General features: G+C 37.8%; 2 protein-coding genes across 2 annotated transcripts in view; one reads left to right on the top strand and one right to left on the bottom strand.

The window, feature by feature from the left end:
* The window catches only part of PIK3R4 (phosphoinositide-3-kinase regulatory subunit 4), a 37,163-nt gene extending 15,227 nt beyond the window's left edge, over nt 1-21,936 (top strand). The window contains exons 7-20 of the mRNA XM_067561795.1: nt 662-835; nt 1,937-2,082; nt 3,267-3,470; nt 4,390-4,591; nt 5,864-6,057; nt 7,207-7,417; nt 10,930-11,095; nt 11,943-12,107; nt 13,300-13,511; nt 13,809-13,940; nt 15,366-15,466; nt 17,111-17,199; nt 17,755-17,863; nt 19,054-21,936. Coding sequence (XP_067417896.1) covers nt 662-835; nt 1,937-2,082; nt 3,267-3,470; nt 4,390-4,591; nt 5,864-6,057; nt 7,207-7,417; nt 10,930-11,095; nt 11,943-12,107; nt 13,300-13,511; nt 13,809-13,940; nt 15,366-15,466; nt 17,111-17,199; nt 17,755-17,863; nt 19,054-19,224 — 2,276 coding nt within the window. The 3' untranslated portion in view covers nt 19,225-21,936. The remainder of the gene's footprint in view (nt 1-661; nt 836-1,936; nt 2,083-3,266; nt 3,471-4,389; nt 4,592-5,863; nt 6,058-7,206; nt 7,418-10,929; nt 11,096-11,942; nt 12,108-13,299; nt 13,512-13,808; nt 13,941-15,365; nt 15,467-17,110; nt 17,200-17,754; nt 17,864-19,053) is intronic.
* The window catches only part of LOC137162211 (collagen alpha-6(VI) chain-like), a 97,134-nt gene continuing 95,341 nt past the window's right edge, over nt 21,493-23,285 (bottom strand). The window contains exon 39 of the mRNA XM_067561796.1: nt 21,493-22,312. Within this exon, the coding sequence (XP_067417897.1) occupies nt 22,289-22,312 (24 nt within the window). The 3' untranslated portion in view covers nt 21,493-22,288. The remainder of the gene's footprint in view (nt 22,313-23,285) is intronic.

Here is a 23,285-nt window from a genome sequence, read left to right on the forward strand (position 1 = left end):
TACAAAGGAGCTTTTTTTCTTTCTTGATGAAAGTCTTCCAGTTTTCAGGTGTCTTTTTATAGATGAGAGATATAGGTATCTGAAAACTGGTAATTTGTCACATTTTAAAAACTTTTCTTTTGTATTTAGCATTAGAAGAAAATATGGTGCTTGTGCTGGTGGAAATTGCCTTGTTTCATTTCTCATGTTGCGTTTTAAGTTTCTGGAGTACTGTGAAAATAAGCAATCTGACGTCAGACTAAAGAGAATTTTTGCATGCTTTCTGTCTGGTTAGGATACTTTATTTTGATTTATATTTTTTCTGGATTTACTGTGTACAAAGGGGGAAATGGTGTCCTCTGTTCTGAATGTTCATAACTTAGCCCTGATCCAGTACTTATTTAAGCATGTGCATAACTTTTCTTGCATCAGATCCTATGGACTTAAATGGACTCCTCATGCATGTCAAGTTATATAGGGAATATTGGCAGAATCTGGGCTTTGGCTGTAGGTAGGAAGCATCAGCTTCTTCACATTTAACCCCCCTCCTCCTCCCACAAATGTTTAAATCACTTTTAGGAAGATGTGGATTACCTTATAGTGTTTGTTACCTTGCTGTTTTAGCTTTTTGGAGGTGTTACCTTGCTGGTTACAATGACACTTTTTTCTTTATGGTTTTCAGGTGTTGCTGCTTATGTTGGCTGGCAAAGCTCCTCAATTTTAAAACCTCTACTCCAGCAAGGTCTCAGTGATGCTGAAGAATTCGTCATTTTTAAGGCCCTCAATGCTCTTACTTGTATGTGCCAGTTGGGGCTGTTGCAAAAACCACACATCTATGAATTTGCATGTGATATAGGTAAGTTAGAAAACTGATGAAAATATCTGTTTTTGTACAGAAAATCTTAATTCCGTAAAGTTTCACTGTTAGTTTAGTTATCCATTATATGACCCTACCTCAAATTTCTTTAGGTTCTGGTGGTAATTATTTTTCTAACTTCTTAATAAGCTGTTGCTAATGCAATAACATGTTGCTTAAAATTCTAAAATAACTATTTTGATGGAACAAATAATCTGAAATGTATATTGAGGAATAAAATATCTATTAAAATCTAGATTAATTTGGATTAGGACTTCCTGTTTTTAATCAATACTTCCAGAAAAAGTGCCACCAAAATTAAACTCACTTTCTGCTTAAATAAATTTACCAGCCTGAAACTTTACCTGTTGGTTTCAGATATGTGAGATAATTAAATAAGAAATAACACGTATTGGCTACAGCAAAGAACCCTTATGTGAAATATTTAGGAAAAATTTGATTATACAAGGCAATAAGATGCCGAAGGAAATTATAGAATTATTTGGAATGTATAATTGTTAGATTTCAACAATCATTAGAAACGTTCAAAGCTGTAACTTTGAAATATTTGGGGAAGCTTTAGAGAGGACTGTCTACCCTGCTATCATTCAGGAGACTAGATTACCTGACTCAGAAGCTCATACTTCCCAAATGATTGTGATGTTGATTCCCCTATTTTATTTTTAAGAGTGAATACAGAATTTCCCCCAACTTTTCCATTTATTTTCCCTCTATTAGTTTGGAGCTGGCTCCCTTCTCGAGCCCGTCACCACTGCTCTTCCAGTAGAGGATGTTGGTCCTTAGTGATATAGGCCTTGATCTTCAAATCTATTTAGGCACCTAAGTTGAAATCAATGGGAGTTAGGTGCCTAAATACCTTTGAGGATTTTAGCCCAAGTGCCTGTTCTAAAGTCCATTGACTTCAATTAAAAGATTCCCTCAAGTCCCATCTGTGCAGTCTTTGGTACTCTGGTGAAGGAGGGACTGAACATGGGGAGGGGAAATCTGGCAAATACAGGACAGTTCCGTCTCTTCAATTCGAACAATAGATTTGATATATATTTTATTATTATTATTATTATTATTTTTTTTTTTTTGTAGCACCCTTCCTATGCCATCCGAACCTTTGGATACGTTATGGTGCAGTAGGATTTATCACTGTGGTAGCACAGCACTTAAATATTGCTGATGTCTACTGCAAGCTAATGCCTTATCTCCATCCTTTTATCACTCAGCCAATAATACAGGTAATTATTCACATACTGACATGAATACATACTGTATGTTCATAAACTTAGTGCAGTAGAGTCTGGTTTAAGAATTTTAAAAGCTTCAATGTGGTTTTCAGATTTCATTTAGGGGCAGTTCAATTTTCTGACCTCTTATAATGGATGTTGATAGAATGACAATGTAGTGAACATGACACTCCTTCTTTTTAAAGGATAATATATCACTTCAGAACTTCATCCAAATAATAGACGTTTGTACAAAATCTAAGACCAATAGAAACATTTCTTTGGAATGTCTCATCTGTGATACATACACAGTGACTTCATAATCTTTGGTCAGATTTAAGCTTTTGGCATTCTAGGCCTTAAACCAGAATAGGACCTCTGTTTCATGTGTATCAATGTATTTTTCTGTCCTTCCTAGGAGAATTATGACCTGCTGTTGAAACAGGAAAGGTCAAGCAATAACAACATGTATACAATGAATAGAATGTTAAGGCTTGAAGTAATTTTGATTGAGTATGAGACCTTAATTCTCTAGATATGCTTCATGTATACAAATTGACACTGAATCATCAATAGGCATGTGGTTTTGTTGTTTTCTGTTTAAGAGCAATAACAAATTCTGTATTAAGTACTTTCTGAGACTTAATGATTCTTCATTGTGTTTCATGTCATCAGCTCCTCCTGACTGATCTTTGATCCCCAAATATGCTTTGTGCACAAGTCATTATTTATTGTTTAAATACACATTTGAGCATAATTATCTTTCTGACTGCTATATGGACATAAGACAGGATAGTGTGACCAACATGCAAGAGGTCTCTCCTACCATGTATTTTCAAGTTGCCTTAATAATAGCAGCAGGATTGAGATGTAACTTCTCTTGCTTAGTATGGGTGTATGCATTGATAAGGAAATACTAGGGTAAGATTTTTACCATACTATTTTGAAAGCAAGTCCATCAGGAAGATCTGAAAACATGTTCTTAAAAATAAATCTCTTCCTCTGAAGGTTTTAGCATTTTCAGGGAATGATGCTTCTCTTTCCTCGAAGTAGCCCAAATGTTTGTTACTGCACCTCCAACAGGGTGAACTATTGAAAATGTGAGTTGATAGCCAAAAGCTGTTGGGCTAGTCTTGTATTTCTACAGATATATATGATGCTTTCCTTGTTGAATATTCCCTTTTTCTGAATTGCAGATAGATAAAGAAATAGTCCTCTTGAGTGTCCTTAAAGAGCCAGTAAGCCGTTCCATATTTGATTATGCTTTAAGATCAAAGGACATCGCAAGCCTTTTCAGACATCTTCAGATGCGACAGAAGAAAAGGAATGGCACTCTCCATGATTGTCCTCCCCCTGAGGACCCAGCCATAGCACAGCTGCTGAAGAAACTACTTTCACAAGTGCTTATTATTTTTTATTTGTACTTCGGTAGTACTGAGTCCCAATTAGGCTTGAGGCCCTGTTGTGATAGATGCTGTACAAACACACAGGTAGACACAGTCCCTGCCCCAAAGAGCTCACAATCAAAGGTCCTGATTGTACAAAAAAATACTCACCAGAGCAATCCCATTGATCTTGGAGCTTGTGTTTGCAGAACAAGGGCCTTGAGACAGTAATGAGGCATTTTATAAAAAGTGTGCCATTAAAAGAGAGAACCATGGTAGGGTAAGGGAGAGCTATGGTATTTAGAGGCTTGTATGTGAAAGAGGAGGAGGGAGAGAGCTTTACAAAGGTTGCAATCTCTCCAAGACCCCAGAGGCGTGCTCCTCTACCTGACCAGAGAGAAGGCATGGGGTAAAGTAGTCTGGCCGTGAAGTACTGAATGGTGAAGGAGCATAAAATCCCTTTCCTCTCAGCTGCGGGATATAGGCTCTTGAGCCCATTTTCTTTTCTTGAATCTCCAGGCAGATAATGGGGGAGACTTGCTAATGATGGAGCACTGTAATCCTCCTTACAGAAATGGCTGGTCCTGAGAACCTCCCATCTGCAGAGATGGAAACTGTGGGGAGGGCTCAGCCTGTTAATTCTTTCCTAGTGTGCACTGATTTCAAATCCCTAGTACTAGGCAAACAAGCCAGATGTATCTGTTACTAGTTTCATACTTTAGCAGTTTTCTATCCTTTCTCCCTATCCAAGCTCATGTTGCTGATGAATGTGTGTATGGCAAAATACCGTCCTTACAATTTAGCAACTTCCCCCAAATGTGTTTGAAATGATAGAAATCTGTCTTGAGTTCTTTCCCTTCATTTAGGAACCAGTAATGTATCCCACTTCTCTATCTCCATATCTTTAAAATTGTCTACATGTGTTTTATTGTAGGGGATGACTGAGGAGGAAGAAGACAAATTGCTAGCACTAAAAGACTTTATGTTAAAATCAAATAAAGCCAAGGCCAATATAGTGGACCAGAGCCACCTACATGACAATAGTCAAAAAGGAGTTATTGACTTGACAGCTTTGGGAATAACTGGGAGACAAGTTGATCTTGTTAAAACAAAGCAAGAGCCTGATGACAAACGTGGTTTGTATATTCTCATGTTTTATTGCTTTTTATTTTATTTTCAGGACATTTGGGCAGTTAGATCTTGAACATATTCAGTAAACATTCTGAGTAATTCAGCTTAAACAGTTGTTTGCAATAACACTGGACTTGTAGTGATAGTAAATAATAAAGCCAGCATAACTTAACTATGCAGGGGTGTCACTTGAAATGGGAGAAACTGGGGGACAGGCTGGTTCCACTGGATTAGTAATGGACTGTGAAGTCTTTCACATCTAAATAACTACATTTAACTCCATACAACTCTATTTGGGGCAGTAATGGCCAAAGGTCGTCGAAGGTTGTGTGAAGTGAGATGGGCTGTTGGTAGTGCTTGTATTAAAAATAAATGGTGGGATTGTCAGTGTCCCAGAACACCTTATTTTCACTTTTCTTCCCCCTGCTCCCTCTGCTGTCCTATACTGGGACAGCAGTTTTTTTCACTTTGAATATCTTGAACACTTGTCTGAGGTATTTTAGAGGGTGTAAACCTATGCAAAAATTTTGTATCCTGTGGAATCAGCTGTAGAGTGGGTTTACAAGTTAATATGCAGTGTCAATACTTGTAATAAATTATCTCCCTTAAACTGGTTAATATTAGTCATCTTGCCCTTAGACTTTATGTATTAGCTTCATCTGGGTTTAATCTGCCCCAGGTTTCTATTTCTTTTTTTAGTTTCAAGTGACCCAAAAAGGAATTTTCAAAATAAATTTCTTAATTACAGTCGGCATTCTTGAGCTATTAGCGAGTGGTTGCAGCCTTGATGGAAAGGTGACAGTATTTGATGCCAGCAATAATCTGCCTAGTGTCATATGATAAACTAGACTCTCTCCTTTGTCAATACTGGATTAACTTTCATAGGAAGAGCATCATTATTTATAGCCTGATCCTATATCTCTTCTATGTTAACTCATACAAATCACAGGGAATTTTTTTATCTGAATGGGTCAGCTTTAGGATTAAAAATATGTAAACAGAATATTATGTTTATTTAATAAAGCTCTTCTAATGCTAGATAGGAATTTTCCAGTTTTTTGTATCTAAGCTGTCTCTTTTGTTCAAACAGCCCTACAAGCTGATTTTAAATAACCCAGCAGTGCATTTTTTTTCTTTCATTAATGTAATGTTGTAATAAATCTGCATGTAAAATAGTTACACTTAGTGCCAAAGTCATGACCAATTTGAATGATTGTTGCAATGAATTAAACCTTATGTTAATCCTTCCTTTTTCTTTTTTGGGCTGTTTCTTATAGCTAGAAAAAATGTAAAACAAGATTCAAATGTAAATGAAGAATGGAAAAGTATGTTTGGGTCTTTGGAACCTTCTAACATCACCCAGCCAATACCTAAAGGCCAAAGTACTGATCAGGAAGCAATTCAGACTGGAAAACCTCTTCGTTCGGAGTCTGCTGCTGGTATCTGTGCCACTTTGTCATCCTCTCCACAGGTATTTCTGAAGACCTCACTTCTGCATTTTTATCTAATCTAACATATTTAAATAGCATCAAACACTTTAATAACTACTCACTGAATACAGTATTGGGACCAGTGTAAAGAAGGGTTTATTAACCATTTTATGTAATGTTTATTTGTTCTTTTGTTCAATTGAATATTGGGGCTTCAAGTTTAAAAAAAATATTGGGGAAAAATAAGGGTTAGTCTATGAGCAGCATGATCCTACAAGTGAATATATATCTTTCTCTAAGGGATGTGTTGGGGAACTAACCAATGCATTGCGTAAGCTGTGCTGGCAGTAAAGCTTTTGAAAATTCAAGAGTTGAGGCCCTGATCCTATAATCTCCCTCTGGGTGGATGCCTTTTATCAATGACTTCAGTAGAACACTGGAGTTACCATACCAGATCAGAGCATTGGTCCATCTACAGTATAGTATCCTGTACAGAGGAAGGTGCAAGAAACCCTGCAGTAAACATGAATGGAATAACCTGTTAATAGGGAAAAAGTTTTTCCCACCCCTCAATTAGAGATTGATTATTGATTTGTATTTTGGAGCATAAGTCTTTGTAACATTTCCAAAATTGGTGTGGGATGGATGGATCATCTGGCAGGGTTAGAGCGTTAATATCTATCTTTGACTTCAGTATTAATTCTAGAACCAGGATGGGAGTTTGTCAACATTTTTGGTTTTATGTAAACAAATAACTGTTCTCTAATTTCTCATTTTGTATGCGTTAATAAAGCAGTAACTGCTCCTACAACAGTTGCTTTAGGGAATATCAGTAAAAATTTTCTTCACGAAAATGTGTAAAGTGAATAGACTATTGTGTGTTGTGTTTTGAATAGTAATTTGTATTTAAAGCTGTTATGCAAACAAGACATTGAGTCCAGTCTCTATGGCTTTTGAACATCAACCCTTTCAATTAACGTGGTTGCTGTCTGGCTTGTGGTGAATTGTATATCCACATTGAAGTTGATCATTTGTACAAATATTGAATTCTTAGTTTTGATTTTGTATCCTTACTCATCACTAACAGATTAAAGGATAAATGACTCTTTTATGCTCTCTTCAGTGTAACATGCTAATCACATGACTGATTTAGCTATGAAAATGTATTTTTAATTGTTTATGTCATACAGGCAACTGATGGAACAATTGTTCAAACCAGAAAACCAACCATACAGGTTTTAGGCAGTACAGCTTCACTTTCCACGTACCAGTTACGCATCACTACTTGCAAAACTGAACTTCAGCAGTTAGTCCAGCAGAAGCGAGAACAGTGCAATGCAGAAAGAATGGCCAAACAGATGATGGAGAATGCTGAATGGGAGAGCAAACCACCTCCGACAGGTAAAGAATAAGACCAGGGTGTTATTAGACCAGAGGTAAAACCTCTTGGATCAAATTACATTCACCATAAGGGAAAATTTGAAATGCCAGGAACACAGGAAACTACTGGGTTAGCAAATCCTCAGATTTAAGAAGAAGTTGATCTGGACTGGTTCCCTCTTAATATTTTCACTGTCAAAACAGAATTTAAAAATTTTAAAATTTAAAAAAAGGGAAACATCACTGATTTTAAATAAGCATTTTTAATTTTCATGTCTACACATTCAATTTCTTCACCTACTTGCCAAGACCTGATCATCAGTTGTTCTCTTGCAATCACAGATGACCTTGCTAAAACTTCAAGCCGTGCAGGGAATGCAGTTGCCTATCAATGTAGTAGATTTGCCAGTAGCCGTTGCTTGGAAAGAGATTGAACTCTGATCAGCAAACTTTTCAGGTCACCTTTAACATGGAGACAGGGTCAGTTTAACATTTTAAGTGAGGCTATCTGTCCTGAGGAGGCAGTTTGTTTTATTGCTGCATCTGATTTTTATTTTTAAAAGACATCGTCTATATGGACATTGATTGACACTGATTCAGCGAATAAAATGATCATTTTAATTTCTAAATGTACAGTTCAGCACCATCTTGGAACTACTAAAATGTTAGTTTTGTCTCAAGTTAGACTCTGTGCTGTGGTGAGATCCACAGTACAAAATGTGATGTTTCAAAACATGGTGGTAACCTCTTTGCTGGGGAAACTGTGACCCATTGGCTTTGAATTTATAAAATAAGTAGCCTTCCTGAGCTTGCTAGTCTCACAATGGCCATATTAGCAGTAACACTTTATTTACTTGCATAGTGTTTAATGACCAAAGGCCCCAATCCAGATCAGGGCTCCATTGTTTTAGGCAGTGTATAAATGCATAGAAAGGTACAGTCCTTGCCCCAAAGAGTTTACTATGTAATTTAACAATTTCATTCTACTTTTGGAATGCTTTCATGTTTTAAGTCTTCAGAAAGCTAAACAATGGAGCACAACAATTACTCACGTTTGGGTAGGTGTATTTTGAGTTTTTTCCTCTTGTGCCTTGTAAGTAAAGGATTTAATGTCTGCAGCTACCATTTTATATAGCAATGCCAATGTCAGAACAATGGACAACAGTATTTCACCAAAAATGAGCCACCAAATGGTATTTAAATCTTGGTGATCTTGACTGATATAGAAAGTGATTCCTCCTTTGAGAGAAGTATTGTCTGTGCAGCCGTATATCCTTTTGAAGAGAATTGTATGACCTGTGAAATGCATAATTCATCCCTGTACACAGCTGAGCTCTTCGTCTCAGAGTGATCAGGAGCACCAAAAAATGTTCACGTGTCAAATGAATGTCTGACTCTTGACATTTGCCATATCTTGTACCTTATTAACCTCAGTTTGTTGTTAAATGTTCCTAGAAACTTTCCTTGAAACAAAAATGTGTAAGAGGTTGATCCAGATACTTTTGGTTAGCTCTTTTTGAGAAGAAGAAATTCATTGTGTAAATAATAGCATTCATTCGGGAAAAGAGTGCTTGCATTGAACCTCTGATGATTTTTTTTCTGTTTTTTTGAAGGATTTTACTGGGTTTCAGATGGCTTTAGAAGAGTTGTCATGCGTTTTTATCAAATATATAAATAATTCAGAAAACCTAGTTAAAATGCAACATGAAGGTAGCAAGATCAAATAGTCTTAAAGCAGTTAGTCCCAGAAGTTAAGGTTGTTCAGGCTACATTTACTTGGCCATGTTATACATCCTATATGTTTTATGATATTCTGAAGATGGTTACCAATTGCAGTATTGTAATTTGAATAATGTATAGTTATTGAGGAATAATATAGTTACGCAAATCAGATCCCCACTGCCAATTGGCGAACAGTTGTAAAACCAGAGAGAGTCCTGTAGCACTTTAAAGACTAATAAATTCCTGCGGGCATAAGCTTTCGTGGGTTGCAACCCTCTTCATCAGATGCATCTGAAAGCTTATGCCTGCAGCTTAGTCTTTAAGGTGCTACAGGACTCATTGTCTTTGTTGTATACAGACTAACATGACTACCCCTCTGGAACTTATAACAGTTGTGGGTCAATAACTGTATAATATTCCTCTGCTTTGTCTGGTCTGTGCAACATTATTTAATGCATAGGTCACATCTCTGAAAGAAAATACTCCCCTTCTCCCTTCCAATCCTCCAAACTCTGGTAGATTTTCTTCATTTTAGAATCTGGGGGTGTTCTAATTACACCCTTCCCCTGCAATTTGGCATATTGCAAAAACTTATAAGCAATAACTCTGAATCTGTTTTTTGTTTTTAAAAGTCCAACTTTAGTTTTTAGATCAACTTTTCAGTTTTTATGGAACCTCCTCTCACTTCATGATTGCTAGCCACATTTGAAAGGGGCTAGTAATGACACATTGGGCAGGAGGAGATAGCAATAGACTCACACAGAGCTGCTGTTGCTGACAATAATGCTTCCAGTTACTAGGCTAGATGCCTGCTATAAAGCAAAAGTAAATCACTCTAGTTAGGTTGTAGCAATGATAAGGGGAGCAATTCTACCAATGCACCACTCTGCTAAGTCGCAGCAGCAGGAACCCAGCCCACACATGACTGGAAGCAAGAGGGCATTGCAGTTTCTAATATCAGTGGCAGGAAAGATGGATTAAGCACAGCCCTCTGATAGAAATAGGGTCAGGTTAGTCCCTTTTAAATATGCTTTACGCTGCTGGTTCTAACAGTCAGTTATCACTTCTGCAAGCTTCCTGCTGGCAGCAACCTGTAAGCAGAGGTAACAGGTAACAGAGTTAGTTGCATGTAAGCTGCTGGGTTTTGTCTCTTTGCTTCCTTGCTAGGCAGCCCCTCCCCCGTGTGCTTGGGAGTATTTCACTTGCTTTATTTATAGCAGGCTCTCAACAGAGCAGTTTAAGAGCCTTGTCAGAAGTTGCTGCCATTTCCTCTACTCCATTGTGCCAAATAATGACAATGGTGAGAGCAACACTCCACACTGCTGCTGTTCTAAATGCCAATGGAGTAGCCTCAATTTAAATCCCAGAGATCTGAAAGCTCATAATCATACACGGGTCTTAAACATGGCACCCATGAATTAAGGGGGGGGGGGGGTGGTTTGAGAGAAGAAGTTGTTGATCCATGGTATCTTTTAAACCCCAGCTATGGGCCTCTCTTGTATGGAATCCCCCACTAGAATCCTTTGGGTCCAGCATCGTAGACCAGTCCCAATGACTATATATTTGAATGTGTGTACAAATAAATAAATAAAATAATGCTGCTATTGCTTTTGGGTCTCCTAAAAACATGCTCTTTGGCACCAGTAAACAGTATCTAAATCTGCTATTTTGATGTGCAGTCTGCCTGGTATGTTTTTAGTGTTGTATGTGCCTGCAACACATGACAATTTATCACTTGGATGGAGGTGGGAATCTTCATATTTCCTTTGCGTTAGGAAATCAACCCCCCAAAACAATTGCTGTTTCCATAGGATGGCGTCCTAAAGGGCTGTTAGTTGCTCACCTTCATGAACACAAGTCTGCAGTGAACCGCATTCGAGTCTCAGATGAGCATTCCATTTTTGCCACATGCTCTAATGATGGCACAGTGAAAATCTGGAACAGCCAAAAAATGGAAGGAAAAACCACTACAACCAGGTAAGTTACAATTCCTAGGAATATGTAAATTCTCTTTTTTACCAAAGAGATAAAACTATACCCTTGGAGTAAAGCTTGAACCACTCCTGCAGTATACTGAAGATCTTAAATGTTCAAATGGAACAGTCTACCTGTAAACATGCAACTATAACATTTTATGCTTCATTTTCTAGGAATCTTTGTTCTTTTCTATCGAATGAAACCACAGGGAGAATATTACATAGGCAAAGTAATTGCAAATCCTTCTGATGTATAGGTAAAATATATACTGGTAATATCTTAAGATCACCTACATTTACAGCTAAATTAGCTTCATAGTTAACTGCCTCATTCCCTGACATGCATTTCAGGAAGTTTGTACTGTGAGTTGAAGAGAAAATATATGGTACATAATTTATTGAAATGCATACCTTACAGGGAAGTCTCATTAATACAATAAATAAATAAAGGCAGTAAAGGTGCACTGGACCATTGTGATAATTAAAGTGTGTGTTCATAGATGCATAAATATATTGGTAAAAAGTTACAGATATGTATGTAAGATTGTAGGATTTTGTTATACTGTGTCTCTAGCACAGAATGATTGTCAAATTGAAGACTGTATCATAATATATATCACAAAGGGGGAGAATTAATGTTGGACAGGCAACTCAAACATTGACATTTCCTGATTTTGGAGCACTTAACTGTACAACCTGAATATTGTCTTAATGCAGAGTTGTTGTTTTAAGGTGGTGGGGGAGGTGAAATTATATTAATTTGTTGTTTGAGCCTGCTAAGACACTGTGCCACCACTTGAAACTGTTTCCTATCTCTCTTTCTCCCCTCCCCCCCCCCCCCCATTTAGATCAATTTTGACATATTCTCGGATTGGAGGATGTGTCAAGACACTCACTTTTTGCCAAGGCTCACACTACTTGGCAGTAGCTTCAGATAACGGTGCGATCCAGCTTCTTGGGATTGAAGCATCAAAGCTTCCTAAATCTCCCAAAATTCATCCAATACAAAGCAGGTACATGTCAACAGTGTCTGTTTCATAGTGAAGAATTCATGTACTATAAATACTAGCATGCACTTAACAGTTATTCCCTCCCACTTAAGTAAAGAGTGCTTGAAAGGATGCACAGTTCAATGGTTAAAGCACAGGAGAAAGGTGGGAGAGATGGGTTATATACCCAGCTCTGTCACTGACATGCTTTTGATCTTGAGTTATTCACCAAACTTTCTATTCCTCTTTTCCTCTGTGCAAAGTGGGAATGACATTTACTTTTCTCATAAAGTTGTTTGAGGTCCTCACGGAAGGCATTAAAATGCAAAGTATTACTGTTTTTAAAGTTTTACATCATGTTTGCAAATATATGCCATGTGGTTGTGCTGCAGACCTTCATATGATTCTTCCAGGCTTTTACTTAGGTGAAGGGATGAATAGATGGGTGTGTAAACTGTAGAAGGGTGGGAGGTGATTTTGGCCTTTACTACATCTCTGCCATATGAGAGAATATGTTTTCTTAAATATTTAGTATTGCTTCATATTATTTATGATTCTTTTATTTCTGATCCTTAGATGAGGTATGACTACAAGTTCCACATTAGGTTGCATCTCTTAAATTCTAGAAGGCCAGTTTAAAAAGTCACTGTTTGGATGTAGTATTTTGTCTGATATGTAAACTCAAGGTTGTGTCTCAAATGTCAACCTCTGAATTGGGATTAATTTAGTAAATAAAATAATCCAAATGTGGTCAATGTTCCATCTTTTATAAACTAGAGATTAATTTTTCTCCTTGTGTATATTGCATCTCTGCATGAAAAAGGTGCTTATTTCCATACGCTCTAGATGACTATCAGTGCTGCTGTCAGCACTGTAATAATACTGTACAAGAAAAAAAGGCATGTACAGTTCCTGTCCTTGCAATCTGGACAAATATCAGACATGCTGGGTGACCCTGAAGTCAGTTCTGTAGTTCTGTATTTTAAAGAGGTGCTGACAACATTTTATTTGCCTGTTTAAGATATGTAGGCCTTGCAGGAGAGGTGAATTTGGAGGAGGAACAGGGAAAATGTTAATTGAAGAAGGGTCAGGAGGCAGCGTGAATGAAAACATGACAATGAGAGTGGCAGTAAAGCATCTTCAGTCTGGGGGAGTGTTAAAGAAACATTTAGAGGGATAATATCTGTCTTGTTTCTATTTTGCTTTATTTATCCAGGTTGTTAGACCAGAAGGATGATGGGTGTGTGGTAGATATGCATCACTTCAATTCGGGAGCGCAGTCAGTGCTGGCTTATGCCACTGTGAATGGTTCCCTAGTTGGATGGGACCTGCGATCCACTAGCAATGCTTGGACATTAAAACATGATTTGAGGCTAGGTCTGATAACCTCATTTGCTGTGGACATACACCAGTGCTGGCTATGTATTGGTAAGCTTAATTATTATTCATTCTCATTTTATTGGTTCAACTTAGTGAAGTTCCTTTAAAATAACCATGTAATTAAAGCTGTCCCTTATAGAGTGCATGTTTTATAGTGGATCCAGATGTACTTGCCTTCAAAAGGGGAAAGACAGCTTTTAAAGAACATATTTCTTTGCAATAGGTGTTCTATTGTATACTTAATCAAGACTGCAGTCCCTTTACCTTAGGAACAGAATGAAACGATATAGATAAAAAACTGGTACAACAGTTCCTCTGACAACGAATAATTCTGTCTCTCACCAGGTACAAGCAATGGTACCATGGCATGCTGGGACATGAGGTTTCAGTTACCCATCTCCAGCCATTCCCATCCTTCCAGGGCTCGTATCAGACGCCTGCTTATGCATCCTCTCTCTCAGTCATGGGTAATTGCAGGTAAAACAGATATCTTACTTACCATATTATTGCTAAAGATTGTGATTAAGGCTTGTTCTTCATTTTCTGGTGCACTGAATTCTTGATTCTGCAGACTTGTTTCTGCTCAGCCGGTGAGGGTCATGGTTAAATTCTGCCTTTGTGCCTTATAATGACTTGGGAGGGGGAAGGTACAGTGTTATCCCCTTATGACAACTACAATCCTTAGAGTTTTAGTGTTTGTGGATATCACAACTCACAAGAGATTACCAGCCCAGCACCCTGCCTGCCACATCTTGGTGCTTAGGAGGATTTTGCTTAAAAGAGAGGAGGTGAAATCCTGACCCTATTAAAGCCCGTGGGAGTTTTGCTGTTAGCTTCACTGGGGTCAGAAGTTGATTTTCAGAGGTACGAAGGTTAGTTCAATGTCCAAGTCCCATTGAACCCGACTCATTTGTGCCTTTGAAAATCTCCCAAGAGTCTTATCTCACACACATGCAGCTGTTTTAGTCTTATACACGCAGCATTGTAATACTCTACAGTAATGTTGCAAATATTTTAAGAAATGGAGTCAGCAGCCCATTCCTGTAATGCGATTTTTTTTATGATTAAAATATTGTGCAGTAATTGAGCATTCAAAGTTGCTGTATAGTAAGAATAAAATATAAAAGTTCTTTCACCCAGTGCAAATTAAAATATTTTTAAATTTGGGGTTCAGAGTTTAAATTTACTCCTCAAATTTCACCTATTTAATTTTAATTGGTGATGTCATCTGGATTCTAAACATCTCTTTGAAAAGCCTTTCACATGTGTGAAACATGCACAAACAGTGCAAGTCCTCCCCTGCTGGGGATTACATAAATCGCTAAATTCCATCCTGTTGGACTCTGGGATCCAGCAAGGGGTCTATGGGAGTAGAGCCCTTGAAGTTAAACAGAGGTACTGACATGCTTCAAGTTAAGCATGTGTGTGTGTGCTTTGCTGGATCAGGCCCATTATAGTCCATAAGAATTTCTGTAGACTTAGGTGAATTCACCTGGCATGTGGAAGGGAAGGGTGTGCTCTGAGTTCCATGCTGCAGCGCTGAACTGCTTCCCATACCTGTGCCGGCCAACCACCGTTTACCATTCACAGACTGGGGGCAGAGGTTCCCAGGAAGGAAATGATCAGGTTATATGTTTTCAAGAGGATATTGGAAATAATGGACATTTCAAACAAAACTATCTAAATTACCTTAAAGTGCAGTTTAGGGTCCTTTTTAACCGTAGTGGAGCCACCACTGTACAGATGAAAACAACAAAATATGTTCAGAACTTACTAGTAGAGTGAGCTAACATGTTCCCTAAGGAGAGCAGGCCAGATGTGTTGTGTGCACACAGCCTCTGTCAATGGAAAACCAAGCCATCTGGTTTAGTTGTAACTGTGTTGGCAATGTCTTTCCTGTAGCTGTTCAAGGCAATAACGAAGTCTCTATGTGGGATATGGAAACCGGAGATAGGCGCTTCACTTTGTGGGCCAGCAGTGCACCTCCTCTTTCAGAATTACAGGTCTGGCTTCCTTTTTCTTTTCCCATTACTGTGCTTTATAGTTTTCTTTAGAGTCTCCTCAGCCTCCAAACTGCTCTTCAGTATTTTTGCCTGTACGTTTAGTTCCTGCTCTTTGTTTCACTGGTTTCTCAGCATGTGCCCATCTTGGGCAACTTAATCATGTTTTGCTGTCAAAATGAAATCAACTTTCCAAAAAAAGTCTAGGATCCTACAGAAATGAAAGATATAATATCAGGCAACTGTGGGCTGCAGGGAATTAACTGATTTTGGTTGTGTGGATTTTTTTGGAAAGGTTGCAGATATTTCTTCCTTTATTAAACATTTTAGATTCAATAGCTGGGGTTGGGCCCCTTTGTGTGGTGGGTTTGTGAAGTGACCTGGCAGCAGGGAATTGGACCACATAGTTCGAGGTAGGGAATGTTGCCCTGTTTACCCTTCCAGCTTTCACTGTCATAGAGGAGGAGATAATGATATTTAACACACTCACTGGTATACTTGGTCACACAAAACAAACCAAGCGCTGTGACGTTGACTGTAAAGATCTTTCACAAAATAGCATTCATAGTATGTGTTTGGGTCTGTTCATAAAGTAATGACCTTTACATGTTGTTCCTGGGATCACAGTGCCTCCGTTCTATGGCACATTCCCTTTACAGCGTAAACCCACCACTGTGTTCAGTAATTAGTATTAAATAAGGAAAATATACCTGTATATGGAGCAGTATGTACATCCTTTTTTCACTGTTGCTCATTAGGCAGAGGCACCTCCATATCTAACAATGGAAAAGAGAAAACAAAATGAAACAAAACCATTCAAGCAAAAACTATCACTAAACCCCTCTTTTTAATACAAGTTAAAAATTCAGATCTGCACTATATTCTGTACCTGTTTGAGTGACCTATCTACCCTGAATAGAAATTTTAAATTCACTTCACTGTTGTGATCTTAAATACCCCAGTGTAATGATATTTCAAGTAGTGTTGTAGCTTTGTTGGTCCCAGCATATTGGCGCAACAAGGAGGTCCAATAAAAGATATTACCTCATTCCCTTGTTCCTCCTGTGTGGTGATAGCTTTTCATAACTGGGACTTTTGTGATTTAGTTAACTGGCAGTCTGTCGTGTTTGTTCCTGTAATCTTGGTACTGCCAGGACATAAAGGCTTTAAGTGTGTATCCCTGTGCTTTTCAACTTATATTTTACCCAATTTTGTTAGAGAGAATTAGTCTCTCTAATTTGACTTAGCTTGGAATGTCTCTATGGATTTGTCAGAGAATTTTTTGTCATCTCTTCTTGAAAGTGCTAGGAGGAGTTAGTCTCTTGCATTGCTTTATGAAGAAGCACAAAAAGAAAAATGGCTTTTACTTTTCTTTCTTTCTTTTTCTTTCTTTCTCTCTCTCTCTCTCTCTCTCTCTCGTGTGTGTGTGTGTGGGGGGATTTGACCATTTACCAAGACACCAAAGCACCACTCTTGGCATTTGACATGAAATAAAATCAACTTTTGACAAAGAAGTTGCCTGTCTGTATTTGAGTCACTATTGTATAGAACGCCTCTCTTGTTTTGTGAAGCATGGCAACATAAATTAGTGATTTAGTACAAGAATGTTTTTGGAAATAGTAATATGTTTGCATTTTCCCCCATTAGCCTTCACCTCACAGTGTTCATGGAATATACTGTAGTCCTGCAGATGGAAATCCCATATTACTGACAGCAGGTTCAGACATGAAAATAAGGTAAAAATAGTCTGAGGAATCTCTTTAAAGATGTGATGGGTTTTAAAAAATCGAACCTTGCACTACTAGGTTATGTTTTAGTAGTAGTGCTTTTACTTCTTGCAATTTGCTTCATTAGAAGTTTGTGCATATCGAATGCTAACTTTTTTTAACAGAGTCAAGTGATCTGTACTCTCTGTATTCATCATTGCTGCTGCCTGTTATATTAGGCCAGTGTTTTTAACCTCCCGCATCTCACTTTTCTCATCTGCAAAACTGAGATAATACTCACCTTTTATAAAGTGCTTGTAAATATGTTGTGCTGGAAGAAGTAGTACAATTATTGATGTACAGTGAGCAAATGTGATATTATCTCGCTTAGACTTCAATACAATTGTGTAAGAGCCTTCTTGCCTCTATGGTAAAATTCAGTTAGCCCAGACTTTACAGAAACACTGAATGAAAGTTATAAGCTATAAATATGGAAAATCAGAGTTAAGCATTTATTACCATGTTTGTTTGGGTTTTTGGATTGTATGTGTTTTGGTTTTATTTGTTTGTTTTTTCCTCTTTTAGGTTTTGGGAAATGGCTTACCCAGAGAGATCGTACATTGTTGCAGGAAGTGCTAATTGCCCATCTGTATCCTACTATAGGAAGATAATTGAAGGCACAGAGGTGGTTCAGGTATCCTGTTCTGTTTTTGGTTTTCTTCTTTTATGGCCCCTCCAGGCCAGAGTTCAAGTACACTGGTATGATGGTTGGTGTCTGTGCCTTACCTTTTCTCTAGAGGATTTCAGTCTCTCTTACATTTTAAAGGCATTAATGATGAAAAGTGGATTGGAATAGAGTAATATTTAAAAACAAAGTAGTCGCTTTTGACAAACAATTCCAACTGATAGTGGGGAAGCCTAATATCTTGGGATGATTTTTGTGACCCTGAAGCTGAGACATTTAACATTTAATATTTTGATTTGCTGGTCACTGATGCATTTCCACTATAGCCTGTTACCCAGTTAGTGTGGAATTTGTCCTGCAGTTAGAAGTTGAGTACACAAGTTATTTATGCAATGCTGTAAGTACATTATTTACTGATGTAGCTCTTATGTTCCTTATGGGATAATTAAAAACAGTTGGAGCACACCTTAAACAACATCAGAAAAGTACAGGAATGTTTTAATGTCAGAATTCTGCTGCTATCAATGTGTCCCAAGTGACCTCTTGCACTAATGGCTTTACTGTCTTAAATATTGCTTTGTAATGTTATGTATTGATTATTTAACTGACTAAATGCTATTTGAGACTTCTATTAAGGAGGCATTTTTACATATTTCCTTAATATGTAAAATCAGTTGCCAAATGTTTTGTAGAATTTCATCCCTTTATGCCAATGTTGAGATAATTTTTCCATAAGGGAAAGTCCTATACAATGAGGACAAAACCAGTTGGATTCTATAGAGATTACTATAAAAATATGTAGAACTTGAAAATATCCTTTCTATAAAGTTTAACAGAAATTATATCCCTGCTAATTTGCTCTATAAAATTCGATTGGATTTTTCCATGAGGATGACTAAGTGAACATTTTCTCTTATGAGCTTTTCCTTTACTGAAGTTGTAATATTGAATTGGGGACCCCCATGTTGTTTCCTTAATTACAAATTCAGAATTGTGACTTCAGTACAGGGTCAAGAAACTAGATTGTGAAGGAGGGGGGATCTTCCCCCTCCCCTTCCCGTTTCCAGTAATAGGAGGAGAACTTCTGGCAAAAGGCAACTTAAGTGGTCTTTCTAGTTTGCCAGAGTATGAAACTTCATCTTTTAGATTTATGTAACTTTGGAGACTTCCTTTGTTTTAATACTTCCACTCTCACCCAGGAAATTCAAAACAAGCAGAAGATGGGACCTACAGATGAGACCCCTCGTCGGGGACCAGAGTCTCTACCAGTTGGACACCATGATATCATCACAGATGTTGCTACTTTCCAGACTACTCAAGGGTTTATAGTAACTGCATCAAGAGATGGAATTGTTAAAGTGTGGAAGTAAAAATTGCACTAATATATAGTATGTAAATATTTGTAATAAAGAATAGTATTATACTGACTTTGAAGAATATGAAGGTGACCATAACTCAGTTATGATGATTATTATAAGTTTGTTTAAAGGCCCTTTCAGTTATTTTATTACAGCTGCTTGGTCTCTGTAGCACTTTCTGAAAGTAACAAGCAGAAGCAGTTCATGAAGAAATTGTGTTTAACCATACTATTCTTTAAGAACCTATAAGAAAATAGTTTATGAAATCTCATGCTGCAAATGATAAATGTAATGAAAGCTGCTGACTCCTACATAGACAGTATTTATGAAGCCTGACTTTTTTATATTGAATCTGAGAAGAGGGTGAAAGAATTTGTTGCACTAATGTCCATGAATACTCTGATAAATGTAGTTAATAGCAGAGAATAAACTCCATTTGAGCTTATTTGTATAGTAGTTTTGTATCTAATATGTTTTGTCCCTTTATGTCTATGGTGTGCTGAAGCTTGAAACTTGTTGGGTTTCTGCTTTACTGTGTCATACTTGCAGGCAAATATCATCATATTTATTTGAACATGTTATATAAAAGATAATTTTGAAAGCCCCAATGGTATTGTTCAGGGGGAAAAAATACTTTTTAAGCACTTCTTGCTACTCCTCGACTCTCTTCTGCTGTAATGAACACACAAGCCACAGAATGAGTGATGCATAATGTTTTATTCTATTATACCCTTCTTTTTCTTGCACAAACGATAAAACTGCCTGCTGCCTGTATACAGCAATTGTATTTAGTTATATCCCAAGCTGGCAATTTAGTCTCTTGAATGTGAGTAATGACTTGTGAAGGAACAAGGCGCTCTTACTATGATTTTGTCTTGTTCTTAAAGGTTTGATGGGGAGTCACACTGTGCATTATTTTTAGCTATTATGATCACATGAAACAAGACACCCTCTGAAGCTTCAGGTAAATAGTTTAATTGATACTATGACATGTTGCATAACATGCAATAAAAAGCTCAGTATGATGCCTACATAGTAACAGAAGGTACATTTCACAACTGTCCTCCTACAGTTTTTGAATGTCTTTCACTGATTAGAGGTTACAGATACATTTAAAAAAAAACCTGAGGCAAGCATGGAAACTTCAAAACTAGATGTGTGAACCCACTAAGGAGCTCTGAACAATTTTATGCAATGAAATAGTGCATAGTATTTTGTAATATGTAAAACAACTATAGGGTCAAATTATGTGCCTCATACTCCTCTGAAGTCTTGTTGACTTCAACAGTGCTATTTGTCGGGGATCTGAATTTTGGCTCACTTCTAACCTGACAACACTGACATTTCAGCAATTCCCTTTTCAGTTCCTGATTTTATGCTGCTGTTGTGCGTGTGCACACACACATGCGCGCACGCTCTCTCTCCCTGTAGCACCTCTTTGGAATTTCAAATGTTGGTCTAGCTATGTTTTTTCCTACAAAAGTATAACTCTCAGCTGTCTTTTTAAAAGTCAGACAAATGTAAAATGTTTTTTTGTGCTAAACTAGACCAGAAACTGATCTAAATTGTGAACATTTCTGTTTGAAAGAATGCGGGATCTGAAGCTTTGAACAATTACTATCAGGCATAGTTATTACTGTGAAGAGTCACCTGTGTCTGGTCATAAGACTTTGAGAAATGGACCTTTGTTCCTCAGAGTGCACTGATATCCAAAGCCTCTGATCCCATTGAAACCAGTGGTTTATTTCTCCAGGGACTTTAGTAGTTTTAGTTAAAATTTAGCTTTCCTTTTGGGAATAAAGATACACAGGGAAAAAAAAACATTTAACCACTATCTCTTCTCTTCAATGGATACAGCATAATTGTAGGTTCAAGAGTTTACTCCAATTAACTTTCAGTAACTATAACAACTGTACAGTAATGTGGGAAGGGTATTCTGATGGGCTTCATACCCACGCAAGATACTTAGCTTCACAGTTAAAATTCAATGAGCTACTTTATATGTACGGTGTCTACTTTTACACATCTCAGTGTACTAACACTGAAATGAAGCTTTATAAATGTATAATAAACCTGGATGTTGCAGTAGTTTTTTGTGACCCTTTGAAATCACAAAGGTCAAACTTGTTATATTATGGCATATGAAACTAAATTCCATTTTTATATTGAGACTAAAATTGAATAGGGTCCATGTAGCTATAAAGACTCAAGTAGAGCTGTACAAGAACTGGAAGTTGTGTCCCATGAAACATGCAATTCCAAATTTTTTTTTGTTCCAGATCAGAACAAGGAAGTGGAAATCCACACGAATAGATATTTTTGAAAACTTCTAGGCTGGCATCCTGGCCAGCCCCCCCAGCAGCCAGTCTGCTTGGTTTCCATCAAAACTTTTGACGGCATTGTGTCTATTCCATGGAATCAGCAGTTTCTGATGGAAAACTCTTACATTGGAACATTTTTGACAAGTCCTATGCTTAGGACTTTTTTTAAGGCAGGATGCATGCTGTTCTCTCACAGGAAGACTTTACTTTTGTTCTTTTAGAGCTCCCCTTGGTCTAAATGAAGTAATTCAGTCATCAGTTGCATAGTTACTTTGTCTGGAAAAGCACACCAGTGACGAATACACCTGTAAAAGGAGTATGGAAAGTAAAGTTTCATTGAAATGAACTCACGCTGCAGTTTAGTCAGTGGAAGAGTAAAGTGTTGCACACATTCATGTGTCAGTTCTTGCCAGTCAACTCCAACAAAGCCCAACTGAACTGGAGCCTAGACAGTTCAACGGCCTGACCCTGTAAATTGGCAAGTGCCCTCACCTCCCACTAAAATCAGTGGAAGTTGTGCACATTCAGTACTATAGAGGACCACGTGGATAGATACAGTTTGTCTTCCCATTTTTAAAAGAAATAAAATTCTATGTCTGACAGAACATGGCCCCATGTTTTCCCTGATTTCCACCAATGAACCATTGTAGGAGGCAGTGATGGGAATGGGATTAACTGACAGTATTTTTTCAGGTCAGAACCATGCAGCATAGGTAATTTTTTCGGCCCCATGTCACATTTAACCACTTCATTCTTTAAAACTCTTCAGTTCCAGCCATCTGTAAAACAAACAAACAAAAAATTACTTTGCTTTATGATAATATTGTCCATAAAGAGGATTAAAAAGACTTGTTTTCAGTACCATTGCTTTTTTCTCTTTCCTATAAGTGTTGTATTAAGGTAGAGTATATCGTTTCAAGACCATGACTGCTGGCTAAAGCTTGGCTCCCTGCCACTGCCTGAGCAAGTGCTATGGTATCTTACCAAAAGGGCCAGGAAGGGAAGAAATCTCTAGGCAGCTTACAGAGCCAGTCTTTGCTCTGCTGGGAAGAGTAGAAGATGCAATAGCTCTATTGTACTCTCACTTCTCCCTCAGCCTGAGCTCAACCATGCCCCCAAACTATGTACACTGCTTCTGCAGTTGGCAGAAATGTGGAATTAAGGATAGCATTTTTTCCCCCCACCCCCTGCGAAGAAAACTAATAGACTGTATCCATCATGGAGGTAGAGGGGAGGTGATGTGAACAAGCGTTACATATCAAAAGTGTGTATAAAACTAATAAGAACAAGAAGTTGTGGTACATAGTATAGTTGCAGTTGCAAATTAGCACCCATTAAATCCCCATCACAACAGTATCTGATGCTGTGCTACAGAGAAATCTCTACAGCTATTTTCAAAGGCATGCAGGAGCCATAAAGGAAACAAAAATATTTCAGAAACATTTCAATCAGAGCAGTGGCTGCTTAGTACCTCTGAACATTAGGTCGCTTATTTATGTGCCTAACGCAACCAAGTTTGAAAATGGCCTTAGCCTCTTTGGCTTTTGTTTCCTCCTCCATTAATTGGAGCTAACAGTCTTTGCTCCTGTAGAGCATTTTAGATCTGCAGCTGAAATGCCCTATGTAAGTGCTAAGCACTGGAGTTAAGGGAACCACCCAACAGCCTGTCCCATGTCTACCAGCCCTGCCCCACCTCATCTTGCACAATAGCCACCGGAGGGCGATGGAGAGGATCATGTGTAGCTGCAGGTA

Source organism: Emydura macquarii, unplaced genomic scaffold (genome assembly GCF_026122565.2).
Source record: "Emydura macquarii macquarii isolate MOO-44397 ecotype Brisbane River unplaced genomic scaffold, CSIRO-AGI_Emac_v2 contig_2422, whole genome shotgun sequence".
Lineage (NCBI taxonomy): Eukaryota > Metazoa > Chordata > Testudines > Chelidae > Emydura > Emydura macquarii.